The sequence below is a fragment of the Maylandia zebra genome, linkage group LG10, assembly GCF_041146795.1.
Source record: "Maylandia zebra isolate NMK-2024a linkage group LG10, Mzebra_GT3a, whole genome shotgun sequence".
In the NCBI taxonomy this organism is placed as follows: Eukaryota; Metazoa; Chordata; class Actinopteri; order Cichliformes; family Cichlidae; genus Maylandia; species Maylandia zebra.
Genome location: NC_135176.1, coordinates 19072150 through 19091695, shown reverse-complemented (window position 1 = coordinate 19091695; position 19546 = coordinate 19072150). Strand labels below are relative to the sequence as shown.

At 39.8% G+C, this 19546-nt stretch overlaps 1 protein-coding gene across 1 annotated transcript in view; it reads left to right on the top strand.

Moving 5' to 3' along the window:
* caln2 (calneuron 2) overlaps positions 1-18784 on the top strand; it is a 30403-nt gene extending 11619 nt beyond the window's left edge. Inside the window, exons 3-6 of the mRNA XM_004550175.2 lie at positions 286-429; positions 2284-2396; positions 13485-13638; positions 18076-18784. Of these exons, the coding sequence (XP_004550232.1) occupies positions 286-429; positions 2284-2396; positions 13485-13638; positions 18076-18203 (539 nt within the window). The 3' untranslated portion in view covers positions 18204-18784. The remainder of the gene's footprint in view (positions 1-285; positions 430-2283; positions 2397-13484; positions 13639-18075) is intronic.
* Positions 18785-19546: the final 762 nt, after the last annotated feature.

Below are 19546 nucleotides of genomic sequence, written 5' to 3'. Positions count from 1 at the left end.
TTAATATGAACACAAGAAAGAGGTTTGGGAAATGCCAATAAAGAGATTTCACTGGCTGTTTCAGTTTCCAGCTTATAACATAAATTAAGAAGTTTGTAACTTTATTCCCAACTAACCAGAAACCAACACAGTGACCTCAACAAGATAAATATTTACAGAGAGTTTTATCTATGATAAGTGTGTAGGTTTAACTTTTAAAACATGTGTCTTATCTCCTCAAACAAGATAAAGAAGCTGAGAGACTGACAGTGATGCACAGCGATGTGTTGTATGTTTGCTGCGCAGAGATCCGTGAGGCATTCCGTGTTCTGGATCGTGATGGGAATGGTTTCATCTCCAAACAGGAGCTGGGCATGGCCATGCGTTCCCTGGGTTACATGCCCAGTGAAGTGGAGTTAGCCATCATCATGCAGAGACTGGACATGGATGGTAAGATGCTACATAAGGACACACTCTTGGGTGCATGCACGGAGCAGCAAACCATGCATTTTCACATATGCAAAACACAGAGTGCAACTCTGCATGTGCGACTGTTTTACATAAAATATTTGTGTTTATATTGGAATAAAAAATGTTGTAATGTTATCCTTTTAGAGAGAAGCTTATCATTATCTTTAAATGTGTTGCATTTTTAATGAAGTGTAAATGACTTAAGTAATGCAGTCTTGCAGAACTTAATTCCTCTTTCACTTGCTTGAGGCTAAAAAGGGGTTTTAGTTTTAGTTACAGTGTCCTTCAAACTTTGAAGTGCCTAAATGGCAGCAGGTGGTCACTTATCTAAAATTAATTCACCTGGAGACAACAGAGAGAGAACCTGCCTCCTCCTTAAACTCCTGCTTTGCTTGTAAATTCTCAGAGGGCCGCAATTTCTCATCAGCAGTCCCTGAATCACAAACCAGCTAGTCAGTCTTTCGGCCGGTTCTTATCAGCCTGCTCTTGATTTCACGGCTCGCTGTAAATATCAAAGGTCAAAGCTAGAAGCTTTTTGCGTCCATGAACAGCTTGAGAGCAGCACTGCCATTTGTTCTGCTGAGAGACAGTATCTCTTTTAAAATCCTTTACCCCTGACTGCTATCATCCCCATGTCACCGCTCATAAAGGACTGAAAGGCAAAATTATTTTAAGAATGAGAAATTTTATAAGGTGTCAGAAAACCTGCGCAGTTCTTCGGATGTATTTTATATGTATAATTAAATCAGTTCTTAAGCATTCTTGATCCTCTGATATCCGGCATTATCCTTTTCCCTCAGCTTTAGGCAAATAGTCTTAAAAAAATAAGATTATTCTATATTATGTTAATTCAAATTACTTTTGAGAAGCTGTAGTCAGGCTTTGGAACCAAGCTGATGCTCTTTCATGTGCGCAGTATCCTATAATACAAGATAATGGTTTATTTTATGGGTCTGTAATCTCCTAGTCATTTTTGAAAAATAATTTAAAAGTGATAATAAGACATTTACTGCAAAAAATGCATAATTTTGTAATAAGTATAGGAAGATATATTTTCTCCAGAAGAATGTCTTCATATACCAAAAACTTAATTTTGTATTCAACATACTGAATTGTTGGTGTGTTTATAGAACATTTTCAGGCTCTCTAGCGTTATCTGTGGGTATTGTTTGAATCATTTTTTCTATTATATCTTCCAAATTACAAATAATTTTCAGGAAGGAATAAAAAAAATAATTGACACACACAACGGTGTTCTCACACAACATTACCGCACCTTGTCCAGACTACTAATGCGTCTAATATGCTCTTTACGATAACACATAATAAACCGAACATTAGATAACAATTTTAACTGGTCATAAAATCAATATTGGCAATATACAGTGTAATAAGTCTGGGTGTTTTATGGTGCGTGTATTTATTCCACGGGGCGCTGCCTGTTGACTGTTATCTATAACAACATACGGCTGCAGAATACATAATGCAAGCACACGCAAAGTTGTCTCTTTTGAATTTAAATCTGCCAAATGATCCCTGAATTGTCACAAAAATCAGTCCCACAGACACACACAGGCACACACTCGTGCAGGTCCACGCATTGTATCCGAAAGGTGAATTAAGGCCGATGCTGCACGAGTGCTCGTCATGGATGAAAGCACACACCCATCTGTTGATCTGTCTCCTTTGTTTCTGGAAAGAAATGAACTTTGTCATAAAATGCATTATTTAACTCTGCTTTGCCATCCTTCCTGTCTCAGTATCTGATTGTTTTTTTGTGCTGGTCTGTCTCCTTGCTCCTCTTTTTCTGTGTGTGTGTTTGTCTACCTGCAGGGGACGGCCAGGTGGATTTTGAGGAGTTCATGACGATACTGGGGCCCAAGCTGCTGTCATCTGACAACAGAGAAGGATTTCTAGGCAACACCATTGACAACATCTTCTGGCAGGTGAGAGACAAAGCTTCCTCCTCCCAGCTGGTCAACAGTCTGTTGCTCATCACTCACTCTCCTCATCATTTATCAGTTCAATCCCTTATGCTTCCTCTTACTTCTTCCGCCTCACCTCTGACTTGTATTTTAACAGTCAGAACAAGTCTTACATCTTTGAGAACAGCCCTAGTTTCTCCAAGAACTCTGCAGGCACGCATAAAACATACACACATACACAAAATACACTCTCAGCCCCCCTACCTGCCTTTGCTGTTCCCTTGCATAGCTTTTTCCCCCCCTTTTTGGATCTGAGTCTTAAAGGAAAAGAGACCTGCTGAGAATTAAGTGTGTTTCTTTATGTACGTTTTTTGGAGATTTTTGGGTATACATGTGTTTATCATCTAATGTGTTGCAGAGAGCATTATCATAATGAGGAGTTTGGGGATGCACTGTTCAAATTAGGCACCACAGTAAATAAAGCTCATTTGCATGTGCTTACTTTGTTTTTGAAAATTGTTGTAGACAGAAATTAGCTTCTCTCCGAGTCTTTTTTCTGTGCCTCGTAGGTAAGACGTGCAACAATAATGAAAAGTGCAAAGTTTTGAGTTTGTGTACGTGCGCTTTTGATGTGTAGGGAGGAGGCTGAGTGCGAGGACGGTTGGATGAGCACAGCGACAGTGCTCAGGAAGCTGTTCAGTGCTTTCCTTGAGTCAAATGAGAGGAGAAACAGGGTGACTCATTGAAATGAAGAAGTGTGTGTGTGTGTGTGTGCCTTTCAGGTTACAAACACACACAGGGCCACATTTGCATTCTTCATCCTAGGTTTCAATGTTCAGTTACTTTAGACAATATAACTGGTGAAACAATGAGCCATTCACGCGCATTCACAAAACAAAGAAAATTCTTGCAAAAAACAACAACCAAAAAAAAGGCAATTTTTAAAACGAGGAATGCTGTGTGAAACAGAACACCTTTTATAAATGAGACACGCTGAATCTCTGACAAATAGATGGAGCAAGACAGACAGTGTGCAAGCCAGAGAGGCTGAAAGAGATGACAGAATAGAGAGAAGAGCTGGACAATAAGCGGGGATGGGGAGTTTGTGGGGGTGGTGTGGGGGGATGCCCCACATAAAGATATCGAAGTACAAAGGAAAAGCACACAAGAAAAAAAAAAGGGGGGGGGGGATGACAGACGGAGTAAGAGAAACTGTGAAGGTCGCAGACAGTGTGCATCTCAAGGGTGATTTGAAATGTTCACCTCACAAAAACAAGAAGAAGAGATGGGGGAAATGACAGTAGAGTCAGGAAGCACGGAATGTAGGAAAAGCAAAAGGGGGGGATTTTGTGTGTGTGTTTGTGAGCCTGTTTATTTTCCACAGACCTCAGTGGGAGACGGGAAAAGAGGCAGAGCCATCATGTTGAGAGAGATGGAAGAGGTCCGCCATGATGGATACATTGTGATGGGCCATAATGACTCAGTTCAGTATGTTCGAATAATATCTGCGCTCTGAGAGATGCATGATGGTTTCACTGGGGAGAGTGGAACTGCCGTGCGTACCTGTTTATTGACTTCTGCGCAGTCGTGTGATTCTGCGTTCTTTTTGTTTGGTGTACCTCTGAAAAAACTCCTCTGGTTCACTGTTGATTTTCCACTGTAGCGTGGTGTGAGTGCGATCTCACTGAGCTTTAGATATCTGCTTTGAAAAACTCCCGAATCAAGTTACCGCATTCGCTCTGACAGCCAGTAAATTAGATTTGAGAAAGCTAGCACCCACTCTTCCATTGCAAATTAAGCTGCAGCACCTAAAGACAGTCACTTACAAACAACAGTTTTTAAACCAATATCTTAACAGTGTTTATAGCTTATGAGAAATATGTTTATGCTGAGCGAGTGGGAAGGAGGTCTGTGGGATCGCCATCGTGTTATGATTGTGGCCAGCCTTTCATTACATTTATTTGGCAGGCATGTTTTGTCCTAATGGGCTTCCACATTTTTCCAAAACATGCCAGGAGCATTTCCTGGATTCATGTTCACAGGCACAACATGCAGACAGGAGGAATCGGGCATTGAACCAACCCAACATTTAATGGCCAGCCTGCTCAACCACCTAAGCTACTCCTGCCACCAAAGCATGTTTAACCTCATTTGCAGAAACCATGTATAGTGTGATGTTACAGTGATGACAGGACCCAAACACTGGCCACCAGAGTAGAAAGCCCAAACCTGTAATGAGGCATGCAAGGTTTATGAGCCAGTGGGGCAACCAGAGTAGGCAGGGAGCAGGGAAAAGAGACAAAAATATCACAGATATAGTTTATAAAAAGAAGATTAAGTAGGAAAGAAAAGGTAATCGAGAGCACAGAAAGGATTAGATTATTCATTAGAGGTAAAGGGTTAAATGAAACAAAACGATTTTTAAGTGACTTATTTTAAAACATCATGTTTTATTAAAAATAAAAAAAACAACATCTCAAATTGTGTATTGCTATACTTCTTGCTATACATGTAGTTGTAACTTCACTGTGAATTATAGCTGATGAGCCCAACAGCTTTCAGAAAGCAGCATCGTATGTCATCAAAATCTGTCAGCAGATTCTTTCCAGGCATTGCAGGTAAAATGTGCTGTAGCCTTGTTTTTGTTTTCACTGTGGAAAAAGTATATGTGCAAATGTTTGCAACAATTGTCAAATTGTTGTGTTTGGTACTGAAGTCAAATGTTGCTGTTGTTGTTTTTCATTCAAGTTGTACAAAAATAATTAGGTAGTGTGTATCGCAGCTGACATACAGAATAATATGTGTAATAATAAGTGTTACTTAACACTCCTGCAAATCTTCAAGAGACTGAACTTGGTTCTACTTTGCTGTAGTAAAATCTACACTTCAGCAGGGCAAACTTCAGAGCTGTGTAGATATCCGTAAGTTGTGTTTGTAGTAGAGATGGCACGATACCACTTTTTTATGTCCGATACCAATATCATAAATTTGGATATCTGCCGATACCGATATGAATCCGATATAGTGTTTTTTAATCAATAAAACTGTTGTTTTTTTTATCTTGCTGCATTTTGTATAAGTTCATACTGAAGTTTATTTATTTATTTATTTATTTATTTATTTATTTATTTATTTTTCTTCTTTTTTTTTCTTTTTTTTTCAGGAAGTAATGTTTGACACAGCAGGAGTCCTGCCTTTCAGATGATCAAAGTCATACTCAAGTTTAAAAAAACAACAAGACTAAAGGTATTCTGTTATACCTGTATGCAAAAAAAAAATTTCATAGTTCAGCAATACTGATCAATCTAATAAACTTAAACCTACTCCATCCTCCCTATTCTGGTATTTTAAAGAGTACTTAGCGTAAATATTAAGCAACCTAACTAATCCGGTCGTTAAGTGATGACATGACGAATCCTACTTCCGGGCCTAAAGTAGTCTGTGTTTAATATGGCTTTTGTTTTATTAACATGTTTAATGTTTTGTATTTTCTTCTATTTGATCTCAAAAAGCTCCTAAAACAGTCAGTGATCCCTGTTGACCTCCCTCGGCTTTTATTACCACTAATCATTTATTTAAGCTCAGTTTTTAAAACCTTAGGATGTAACTACAGCCCAGCCCATGCAGCAGTATATGAATGACTAACCTCGTATTGTGGATGGATTATCTCAGTTGTTCTCCTGGCTGAAGTTTGGTCCTTTTACAGCATCCTGCCATGCGATTACATTTGTTCCTGACCACCGAGAACACTCACGCTAACTTTTATCGAGTGGAAAAAAAAGTTAGCTTGTTTATATTAAGCTAACATAGCTGTGTCGCTAGCGGTCACGTAGCACATCATTATATACCAGCTAGCCAAACTTCAGTAACCTTACAAACGTCACTGCTGTTTAGTTTTCCGTCTTCATTTATGTTGGAAGTGATAACAGAGCTGTACGTTTTAATTTGTTTCCAAATCCCCGCAGTCAGGACATGCTATATTGTATTTAGATAGAAGCTAGCGAGCTAACTTCCTGCTAACTTCTAACTCCGTTAAATGTCATAAATTCCGTTTTCATGGATGCCTGGATGTTAAACTCAATTGTTACACCTGGTAGAGCAGAACGCTGATCATTTCATTAAAGATGAAAGACTTTAGACAGTTTTTCAACTCTCAGTAATGCCACAGTGATCGTTTGATATATGGACCTGCAGCGGAGTTTAGGCCCAGACACGGCTAGTGACGTCAGACTTAACGACCGGATAGGGTTCCAACTCCCAGCAACAAAAAAGCAAAAACAAAACAGGGAACTACCCCTCACGCTGCACCTCATGATACTTAATCGACGTAATCAACCTTAATTTGATGCAGTGTGAAAAGAAAATGCACAGAAATCAATTATTTTTCAAGAATAATTAAATAGATTCAACAGCTTTCTTTAACAGAATTGCAGACTGCACAGATGGTACCTTCCCAAAGGAAAAGCTTACTGGGGTATATATTAGACTTAATAGTTACTATATACAGTAATGGACTTCTATTCATTTTACATCAAATTAAAACTTTGGGTGTCAGATAATTATTTATTAAAAGCTAGACATTTTAAATGAGAATAAGAAAGAAAAGTATGTCTTTGTGCCCCCTTTTCCCTGTTAATGCCCTATCGGCCCCCTTGGCTAAACTTTGCTAGATCCGCCCCTGCACAGTTACTAGCCGTCAGCTACGTAGAAAAGGATCCTGGTGTACAAAGTAATATTAAATAAATTCTAACAACAGCTTAAGCTTAAACGTGCTGCTGTTGTTCAGTTGCTGGTTTCCTCTTTCTGGTGTGAAGTGGGCCAAAAACAAACAAGAGAGACGGACTCCTGACAGAAAAGCCGATCAGCTGATCATTGATCAGTTTCATGACTGAAGTAGCAGCAGGAGAGGGAGGGAGAGAGAAGAGGCAGTCGCTCCATATATCGGTTGTTAAGCTTAACGCGGAAATGCTTTATAAACATTCAGAGACGAACTTACGCACTTGCTTTACTTCTCTCTGGGATAACTTCCTTGGAGATGAAATGCCAGATGGCCGCTCTATCACGTGATGCACACTGCTCCGACGTGCTACGGTTATGAGCCGAGTTACGCCATGTTGCAAGTTTTGTGAGGTTTTTTGATATTTAATGGATCGGATTACATTTTTTATTTCCCTCCGATATCCGATCCAGTAATTGACGTCAGTATCGGACCAATACCGATACGTAATATCGGATCGGTACATCTCTAGTTTGGAGTATGTGAGTATCTAGCTAGCTCTACAGAAGAGGAGCAAGTATAAAGGGAGCAACATTTTTTAAGTGGCAGGCAATTTCAAATGCAACATTTCAAATGCAGCTCAAGAAATATCAGCAAATATACAGACTGTTTGTGCGCAGTTTGTCACTCACCGTGTCTGTAGCTACTCTGTTTCCCAGCCAGAGAAAAAAGTTCTCTCAGAGATGGAGAAAGATGTAAGAAAGACAGGGCAGGACAGGAAGAAGAGAGGTTAGATATAAAGGTAATGTAGTGAAGTAGATTTTTACGTGATGTCCGCAAATGCAGCACTAACATCCACACCTTCCCAGCTGCTAATTAGAGGCCCTATAAGAAACAGCTGCGCTTCACTACCACATGGAGGTATTTGGCAGTCTTTTCCCATCCAAGGTAGCTGAGACCGTTAGGCAGCTAAGCACTGCAGGTCTGCTCATGAAAGCTGTTCATTTTAGTATCGCCCTTTAGAAAGTGGATTGTGCCATACTGCTGCGGTCTTGTTCGGTTTTATTCTGTCTTGTTGTGGCCTGTTATCTTACAAACGTTTATGGACTGGCCTCGACTGAGTCCTGGTTTTATGGTCTTTTACTCAGAATTATTTTCTGTATTTTAAATCTTGCTTTTATAAAGTACTGTAACTTAGGGTGTATTTGTTTTATCTTTTACTAATTTGTTTAAGGTTTTATGCTGTGTCTTTAGTGGCGGTGTGGTCGCTTGTTGAGGGGCTAGGCACGATGTGGAATCCCCTCCCCGATGCATAAGAGTGTACACACCGAGCATAGGTAGATTGCACCATTTAGATTTCAGTGTGAGTGACAGTGAGGTTTGCAGTGGAACTACACGGGTGAGTAATTGGTGGCACCCTGGAGCACTCCTCTCTGTAGGTTCGATTCAGGAGGCACCTGAATAGTCACCCATCTACAATGTAGGCAGAAAATATAACTATTTCCCTGCTTGTGTCTTACATAAGAGATTCCAGCTAAGTACATTCAATAGATTTAGATTGGCATGACATTTCATTCTCATGTGCTGGTATTATTTTGTTTGTTTGTTTTTGTTTTAAACACAAGTGTCTGTGCTTCTACTTCAGTAAAGAAAGTGTGTACTTTAGCCACCTCTGGAGTCAGTGCCATTTAAAATACAAGAGATGAATTTTTACAGGGACTGCACTCAGAGGTTTAATTCATTCAAGTCATGTAATGTGTCAAAGAGATGATTAATCTGTGTCAAATATTCATTAAAAATATTAACTGATATTTAAGTCAGGGTTCTAAATTTCTATCATCAACTTGTTAAGTTTTCATCTTTTTTAAGCGTAGCCAGCTGTGAGTTATTTTATCAATGAAAACTGAAACCCAAAGGAAAGACTGTCTGCATCTACAGCTGTTAAAAACACACCACAGTGTTCATTCTAATAAGCAAAGATTAGTGCGTTTTAAAAATGTTGTGTCCCTGCTTCCCCATATTTTAAAGTGCAGTGAGATTAAGTGGATTACTTTAACACGTGTTTGAAAAGTGACCAGTATGGTGCCTAGTGAGTTTCAGCAACTTTCAATTGAGAATTTTCCTATTTTCAGTTTTATTCCCTCACATACATCTGCAATTGATTTCTGTTCCCGTGGCTCTTGTTTATCTATTATTCATTTCTGGTTGACTGTAGCTTCTGCCTTTTTTAAGTCAATTTTGCACTGCCACATGCAGTCAAACCAAAAACTTTACTTGAACTTGAAGATGACGCCTAACTGTGACAGCACTGCTGCAAGACAGAAGAACTAGGTGGTGAGGGGGAAGTGTACAGAATAAAAGAAACATTGCTTTCGGGATGTCGCTCTGGGTGACTTTTTAGAGAAAGGGTCAGAAGACGAAGCAGGTGGACGAATGACGAAACAAGCCTGTGTTGTTCGAGGACAGGAGGATTAGTAAGGAAGGACGGCGTGTAAGCACCTGTTCCTCTGATTGATGTGTCCTGGCTCCTTCGATATGTCACCGGTCACTGCTCGCGATCCCCTGCTGCTTCTCTGTCAACCATTCACTCACATACAAACACACATTTCTATATAGAGAGACACACAAATGACATATTTGAGCTCAGTCAGTGAAAGACAAAATGCTCTGACAGGAAAACTCTTGGTCTTCATTGTGTGTGTGTTTGGGGAGGGGGGATGTCAGAGACCTGGCAGGAGGAGAAATCACTCTGCTGCTTAGTAACAAGTACCACTGTGGATTTCACCCAGTCGATAGACAGTCAGGAACATTGTACATTCTCCATGCTCCTGCCTCACCTGTCATGTCATCTGTCCTGCGGCTGCAGTCCGAAGAGGTTTTCCTCCATTTCCTTGTATCTATTCAATTTAGAGACAGCTATGGCAAGAAAGATAGCAGAAGTCAGTCAGCTCATGCCCTCCAACTGCTGCTACCAAACCCTATTTATTTGCCCTGGAGCACCAGACAAGGCAGCATTATTCAGTTAAAAGTCTAAACAGGTTTTTCTATGCTAATTGCAAATTTAACAGAAGTCAAGACAATTTATTTTCATAGACCAATATCACAAATTTGCCTGAAGGTACTTTACATTGCAGTCAGCTCCCTCTGTGAGTTTCATTGAAGTAAGAAAAAAAAATTCCCAACATGGAAAGAAATGAGAGAAAAATCAAGAAAAGCATGTGAAGATGGATCCCTGTTCCACTGCCAGCTTTTTGGGTGGTAGAGTGACAGTTTTATTTAAGCCAGGAATTATGATTTGTTGTTGCAGTTTGTTTTTCAGCTCTGGCTAAGATTATTACAACTCATACCCCTGCACTGAATCTTGTTTGTTGTGTCTTACAGCCCCTCTATCTTTACCCACTCCTGTCACTTTTGTCCTTTTGAAAATAAAAGTTGCTTTAGTTTCATGTTTGCCAAATTGTGAATAATCTCCTATGGGTTGTTTTACCTTAGCTAACCAAATAAAAGCATCTGCATGCGTGGGTGTTGAATTGTGTGTGTGTGTGTGTGTGTGTGTGTGTGTGTGTGTGTGTGTGTGTGTGAGAGAGAGAAAGCGAGAGAGAGGGAGAAGAGGATGAGATAGAAACCCAGAGAGGGTGTCTGTCTGTGCAGTTTTGTGTCTGCAGTTATTTACTGCAGTGTCTCAAGTTTGCTTTCATTTGTGTGGGTTTGTGTGCGAGTATGCATCCAAATGCATGTTTCCATAATTAAAGCGTAAATCCCCAGGAAAGGCAAGACGAACAGTTAGATTGGAATCAATACACATTTGCAGAGCACAGAGAAGTGGACGTGCAAAATACATAAAGACCTGACACAAGTCCTTGTTATCATGTGTATCCATGCCTGTTCAAGGACATTTCTATTAATGGGTCAATATATCAGTTATGATTCACTTTTTTCTTTTCTTGCAGTCTTGAGATCTGTTATAAATCAGAAATTCCCCAAATTAGCTAATAATTTGGGGATTTTTATGTGTAAGATTTTTTTTCTCTTTATGATACCAAAAGGAATTCATTTTATGACACAGAATTTTGTTCCTTCTCAAAACAATTTTCAAATGTTCAGTGTAATCAAAGCACTAGCATTTAGGAACCTAGATAAAATACAAAACATGAGCACAACGCTTAAATGCACAAAATAGAAACAGAAGCTTAAACAATCTTCATATTTGCAAATCATCTGAGATGCTCTTGCCCCTCCTCTATCCACTGCTGGCATCGATCCTGATTTTGGGCCCAGTAATTTTGTGATGCCATGCTGGTGCCGGCTTTTTGGCACCGTCTTTAGTCAGTGGAAATGTGTGGAACTGGTTTTAGATTGGACACTGGGAATGCATCCGTGGAAAAGAGAGGACTGACATCAGCGGCTTCAGTAGTGGCCATGGCGGGGGAAAAAACTACAAAAATCAAACTTCTTCTTCCTGTTATGTTTAGTTCTCAAATCCGTTCTCGGACCACTACTGAGCATGATGTTAAGGGAGAAAAAACTTCCAAAGAGAAATGCTGAAGAACATGACACACGATACAAAGGCAATTAGGCAGAGGAGAGGCTACTAAACACATAAATGAAGGACAATTAGACACAGGTGACAGACAGTAGGGCAGGACAGGCAATGAAAGGAAGTGTAAGTATGACAAAATACAACAGGACACAGAAAAAAATAATAACAAAGACAAAGAATGATCTCAGAGTCAGGACAAGACTCACTAATACATCTCGAAGATGATGCTATAAATCAATTATTTTCTGACACAGAGTTTAAAAAAAAAGCTTAATACCACTCTCATACAGTATCTGTCCAAATATGCTGTCACAGCTGTATTCACTAATGTCTGGAAATGGGAAAACCTTTATTCTGACTCTGTAATTTGTGAGCTATACAAGCCTATATTTGGCAAAGGACTGTTCCCCCTTTGTTCCATATCACTGTGCGAACTATGTACTGGCTTTAGCATCATATTTAATGGACAGAGACGAGACTGCACATTGAAATTCCAGAAAGAAAGCAAATCAGTTTGTTTGTTTTTTCCCCAAAATGTGAAACTTGTCGATTAAACAAGAAATGGGCCTCAACTTCAAGCCTGACCAGGCAGGTGATGTAAGGATTAACCAAAAATTTGTAAGTCCCAAAGACATGTTTAGGTTTCACGCAAGGTCATTGATAGGTTTGCAGCGTAAACCTATTCGCTGGAACGTTCAAGACAATTCTACTACACAGCAAAAGCAAGACACGAGTAGGCAAAGTTCTTTATGTTTCTCCTGCACGGGAGAGAACTGGACAAACGCCGTTCCTTCGCTTGACCCCAGTTGCTCTCGTCCACTCCCCCGTAATGCTGCTCTTTTATTGAGGTTACATGAATATACATAGGTTCATTAACATATGACGTCTACATACACACAAAGCATATAAGCATATATGAGTAGATATTTCTAAGCATAAATGACAATCAACAATACAAATCTAACAGTCATGCTTCTAAAATCATTTATAAGCCCTCCCTCCCCTTTTCATTCAACATCTGTGGTTTTCCCTAAAGTCATTAGTCATAAAGCACACTGGTTTTAGTATTTTAGCGTATAGTGAGCAAGTCAGTAAAGCAAGAGCAGGATTATCTTCTCGTTAAAATGAGCATCTCTTCTTCACAAACGCAGCTCTTTTACTTTTTTACCACCATTGTCTGCCAGTTCTGTTTTCTCCATCTGTCTCCCACTACTTCACACATCTCCCTTTTCTTTGACCTCATCGTGCTTTCCTGTTTTCTTATCTCTGTGTCTCTCTCTTCCTTTCTCCATCAAACCCTTCTTTTCTTCGTCTTCGCCATGCCTGCCTCTCTGTGTCCATCTGCCGTGCTAAACCAAGCGACTGATTGTATTTCAGGCAGTCAGTGAGGTAAATAATCTAGGCCTGCATGCTGGGCTTGAGGGATATGTCCATGAGTATCCCTGGATTGAGCCCCTGGGTGGTTGGGGGGTAGAATAGATGTTGGACAGAGGCAAAGATTCAGACTTCAAGTCATGGATATTTGATACCCTTATTAATAATATGAAACAATTACACAAAACGACCACCTACATGGAAGCCAACATGCCAGTTTCTCCGCCTATACATGTGAACAGGAAAAACAGGATTATATCATGACTCATGCACCAAAAATAGCTCCAGTTTTCTTTACATTACAACTGACACAGTTCCTACCTACATACTGTATCCCTGCGTTACGCTGTTGACTAATTAAAAATATATTCATATATAGCGTCATTTCCTACACCTCATTCTTCTATATTTATCTGCCCTCATGAAGTCGGCCTGTGTTTGACTGTGTATCTGCATTGATTGCTGTGTGCCCCTGCAGTTCGACATGCAGCAGCTGTCTCTGGATGAGCTGAAGCAGGTGCTGTTCCACGCCTTCCGGGACCACCTGACAATGAAGGACATAGAGAACATTATCATCACCGAGGAGGAAAGCCTCAATGAAACCTCAGGGAACTGCCCTGAGTATGAGGGAGGTGAGGAAGCAGTTCTCGTGGAAACTTTGTTGGTATAAAAAGGTGTTTTGGGCAGTAAACAGTAATCTCTTAATGATTCAAATAATAACATGCACTATGCTTATTTGAACTGATTAAACAATCCAAAGTACACATATTTGTTTTTTTGCCAAGAGCCTGGTGAGTAGATCAATATCGCTTTTATTACTGTGTGCTATGAAGCTACAGCCAAGAGGCAATTAGACAAGAAGCAGGGGGAAACCAGTTTCTTTCTCTCTCCACATCTCTGGATTATCCCTGGTGGCTGTTTATGAGAGATAATCAACCAATCAGAGCTCAGGAGGATGGAAATTAGGGCATCATCTTCCTGCATTGCTAACTAGCCATATTCATTAAAAATGGAAAGAGAAAAACATGGTCAGCATGTATAAGATCAGGACATCTGTACAAGTTGCTGTGAGCTAACTTAATGCAAACTCTGACTTGTTTCTTCAGTGACTGTGGAAAAATCTTCACCAAAATGCCTGTAACAAGACAGATAAGGCAGCTGCTACTTATTGTTTTGGACAAAACTAAATCATACCTCTGGCCAACTTGACCACAGTTAAATGGATGAGTAAACGGAGTAAAAAAGAAATGCAATTTCACTTTGGCAGCTAACCTGGTTCTCTGCAAAGAATAATACCCAAAAAGCCTCTAACACTCACAGTTTGGTGTGTTTTGTTTTGGGGGGTTTTCTGTCTTTTATCAGTACACAAAATGAAGCGGTTAAGCTGCAGAACACTGTGTGTTGACTTCCTCAAGTCTGCTTGGCAAACTCAGTGAAACGTCTCAAGCAAATAATTAAAGCACACGATAACACTCATAACTATTTGCCATGACACCACAAATAGCTGTATTTACGGTTTAGGTGTGGAGTTTTGTAGAGTGCCAGGCTAGCTCTCTGATTCCAGACTTTTTCGCTATGGTGAGCTTTATGCCTTCATACTTGAGGCACAGGCACGAGTCGTCTGATCTCAGCAGTGTGTAAGAAAATAAGCAACACTCCAAACATTATACTAGCCATTTACCATCAGCAAAGGATTATTGCAGTGATCAGTTCTCTTACAGGAGCCCTCGTGCACACTTTACCTGCACAGAGTCATTGTTTTTGTTTTTCTGCTTGTCTAGTCAGACATGATCTTGACAGCTGCCCTGGTTTCATTTTGACTATGTCTAGAGAGAGCCACTGATGCAAGTGTGTGCTGTCAGCCAGCTTATCATTGTCTACAAACTAAACCAAGGACTGAATCATGGACTGTATGTGAGCTTTTGGCTGATGTGGAAGTGCTTAAGCCAAAAGAAGGTTAACTCCTCTGACTGCAAAGACAGGTTTGACTGTACAGATAGCCGACAGCAACAAGTAAAATTCTAAAACCTTTGCTTTAAATACAGTCTTTTGACTGAATCAAAACAACTTCAACAAATGAGTGAATGTGCTATGGGACTTGACTGGGAGTCATGATGTGCCAGAGCAAACCAGCTGCTCACGAGAAATAAAGTTAAGAGAAATGAAAAGTCTGAGGAAAGGAGAAAACTTAGTGCTACTGGAACAAAGTGGAAACTACATAGCACTGTGCTATGGGTGAATCCTCAGGCTCGCAGAAGCAACTTTTTAAGTGTTGTTTAGCAAAACTTTGAGGTGAAATCCTTCATTTTCTAATCTGTTGCTATATCCATCACAGAAGTTTCACCTGTAAAGTGTTGATCATGTCAAAAAGACTATGAAAAATCAAGACTGCTGAAGTAATATTTAGATGATAAAATCTAAACATCCTGCAGTCATAAATTAATGTCTGTAAGTTTTTGAAGCCAGGAGTAAGACAGATTGAAGATTGACGCCCTGCTAAATGTTTGACTGAACAGCTGAAAGACAGGCAATATTTTTCCAGCCTATGAACAACTTATGTCGCTGTAGGGAGAATAGGGAAATGAAAGCCTAAACCTGACCCTGCAGAGCCCAAAATTGCCTGTCTGCTGTGAAACATCCACTGAGTAAGACTAAGACAAAGGTAAAGAAAGATCAAACACATTGAAAAACTTAGAAAGCCTTAATGAATCCACTGGGACTCAGTCTTGGGGAGACCTTAAAAAGAGACAGCTGGAGGGAAATGGTGAAACTAAGCAGAGAAGGGACAGAAGATAAGAAGCTAAAGAGGATCAGGGAACTGCTGGCTTGGCACTCTCTTTCACGAAGTTTTTGGTGTTGAGGGAAGGCTGTATCGTGGAGTTAGGGAGAGCAAAATGGAAAGTATAAAAATGTTGAGAGTGGGAAAATAGGCAGGGGGAGGATGTAGAAGACATGAAGAGGTATAGACATCACTTCTAAAGGACAGCTGTACACCTCTCCACATTTAACCCTCTTCCCATATACTCAGCTTCCCTCTTTCATGGCTGCTTCGTTCCCATCTGCGTCCTGTCCAGTGGGATCCCAGTGCCTTTCACAGTTCCTCTTAGATCCCCAAGTCTGAGCGCTGACTTGATTTATTGATGCAGTGTGTGATACTAACAACCTGAGACAAGCAGGCTGACAGCAAGGAAACTTTTGGTTGTTACTTCTGCTTCAAGGCCTGTTGGAGGACACATCTGTCTCTGCTCATCTTTTTCTCTCAGTCTCCAAAGATAATGTCTTTAAGGAGGAAAGCAGGGGCCTGTCATCCCAAACACCCCAAGCAGAACAAAAGTTCCACCTTGCGCCTCTTGTCTTTGTTTTTGCTTTGCAGCTTTGCGTGCATTGTAACCAGTTTTTGCCTCTGATGAATTGATTGTCTTTACACTGGAGACGCTTCAACTCGACGATCTGGGTCACCGAGATAAACTGCAAAACATGGCAACCAGAAATGTTAGCTGCTACTTCACCTGCATTTGTTTGAGTCAAAGAACCAACATGTCTCCCGAGGAACAGGTTAAAATGGTAAAAGCTGAATTCTTCATGAAGACCATTAGACACTTGGAGAGAAAATGCCCGTTACCTTTATTGTTCCGCAGACTTTATTTTCTAAACCTTCACACATTCTTTCTTGAATGCCGTGTTAAAACAGTCTCAACTCAAAGGTCCATTTAGTTGCATTTTGAAGCTTTTGGTAATATGTTGGAGTTTTCACTCAGCTAGTGGAAGTCACTTAGATTTGACATGAGCTTTGATTATATGATCATGGAGGTTGCATATGGGTGGGAGACTGTATCCCCTAAAACTGCCTCACTGAGATTGTGAGAACATCCACTGACTTCTTTTTTAATGCTGCACACCAAGATGCGGTTGTATAGCCATTATAAATCACCAGATCAGCATGTAACAAGGCCTGCCTCCATATAAAGCCAATTAACTGTTTTGTTTTTTCTTTTTAAAGACACAATCAACTGTGAGAGCAGCAGAAAACCAAGGGGGCTATCTATTACCTGTTTCATACCATGATGCAACATTTTGAGAAAATACTGTGCTTGTTTTTCTTGTGAGATATCTCTTGCACCTGTGATCTAAGTATAGTGTGAAGCTAGCTCCGGCAAGTGGTTAGCTTAGCATATATGCTAACACAAAAGAAAGACCTTCCAAGAAATTGTCCGATCAATTTTACCTACAAGCAACCATAAAACTCACCAGGTGTTATTTTTGGCCACCTGTGTTGACTTCGAGTATCTGCTGCTTGCGAATGTTAGAAGGTTATTCACGGGTACAAATTTTAAAGCATGGCAGAGCATTAGAGATGCTGTAGTTTCACCTGACTTTTAGGGTGAGTTAAGCTGACTGCCTCTTAGCTCTGACTCCACACCTAATTCCTAACATAAAAGTGATATTGATCTTCTGGTTTAACTCCCTGCAAGGGAGCTCTTTTCCCGAAATGTCAAGCAAACACCTTACATGACAGAAGGACCCAAATAGAGGCAACCAGGGCCAGGATAAAATCCAAACTTCAAATATTTTGCCAAGTTGAGGTCATATACAGATGGCCACTTGGCATAGCAAAGAATGCAGAAGATGTAATGGGAGAAAAAAAGAGGAACAGACAGACAACCCATGTAGTAAATCAAAGAAATGAGGAGAATACCACACAGAAGGAAGTAAATTGTTTGATAACTTGACGACTGAGCGGAACGAGACTTTCTGGGAGCTTATTACTGGAGAGCTAGGGATATGTACACTGGGGAGATGGATTAGATTAGTAACAGGTGGTGCACAAAATTGGTGGGAAAAACACGGGGAGAAAGTAAAACAAACCACAGTGCATGAAAGTGAGTGACTTCTAACTAAAACAGGAAGTCACAAAGACTATTCATTTGAACGTCCAGTTTCTATTTCTTTGTTTTCAAACTGAATGCAGTAGCAACTGAATTTACCATGACAAAAAATAAGATGTACAAAAAAAAAAAAGACAAATTATAATAATCTCTTCATTTCTCTTCTTTTTTCACTTCTCTCAGTTCATCCCAAGAAGAAGAATAGGCAAACGTGTGTCAGGAAAAGCCTGATCTGCGCCTTTGCTATGGCTTTCATCATCAGTGTCATGCTTATCGCAGCCAATCAGATGCTGCGGAACGGCATGGAGTAACCAATTGCACTGTGAGCATGGGGAGTGGACAGAACAGCCATGACCTCACATCTTGTCTTTGCAGCCAAAGCTGGACCACAACCCAAGCACTTCTCTAAACAATCAGTTGAGTTTTGTTTTTTTGTTTTTTTAAGTTTTATTTGAACTGAACTTACAAAGGCAGACAATGAGTAAAATAAGTAAAATGAAAGGAGTTGTATTGACGATGTCACCACATAGAGTCACTGGATTTACTGATCGTAAGGAACCTGAACTGCAAAAGAATTCTGTTTTTATATAAAACACTGAAATTAAGGGGGGAGGGTATTATTTTGTTGTTTTCAAGAACAAGACCACCCTTTAAACTTGATTTTCTAATTACCGAAAATGTGTATCAGGTGCTTTGAGCCATTCCTAATTACAGAAAACAAATAATGGTTATTATGGACAACTTCAGAAGTTGCACTGAATGTGGAATGAGTGAATGGTGGGCACAGTATTGAAATGCACACACACACACACACACACACACACACACACACACACACACACACACACACACATATATATATATATATATATATATATATATATATATATATATATATATATATATGTGTGTATATATATATATATATATATATATATATATATATATATATATACATATATATATATATATATATATATATATATAGTTATGTATACAAAAGACTTTGTGAAACATTTACATTAGTCCACCAGTCTTGGGTCACATACGTTCTATGTGAATCTACAAGAAGCACAACTCAGTACTCAGTGACAACCCACTCAACAGTCATTGCTATCCCACTAGTAGTATTGATTGATTCATTGATTGATTCATTGATTGATTGCTTGGTCAAGGAAGATTTGTGTGAGATGTGAAAAACAGTGGTGTCCACGAGTAAGCTTGGAAAGGTTTTAAAAAAAATCTAATCAAATGGAGTGAGGACTGAAAAATATGTTTAGGAATGTACTGGGAGAAAATGTTTCATCTCAGCATGTCACTGTAATACTGCCCAGCTGTGGTAAACATAAACCAAGCAAAAGCATGCCACAATACACACTGCCATACCAAACATTACCCCTACTTGTTCCCCATGGATTTCACTGTATATATAATACTACTTAGCTTATGTAATGTATTATTCCTCTCAACAGCAGAATGTATGAAAGATAGAAACTACTGAGCTATATCAGGGATAGAGTTGTGACATGCTGTCTAATACAGTTGTTTTCTTGGACAAGGTTGCCGTCTAGTGGTGAAAATAAGTACTGCAGGTAAACGCCTGAACAGCCATGTTTACTATGTCTACAGGGGGGAAGAACACCGCCAATAAATC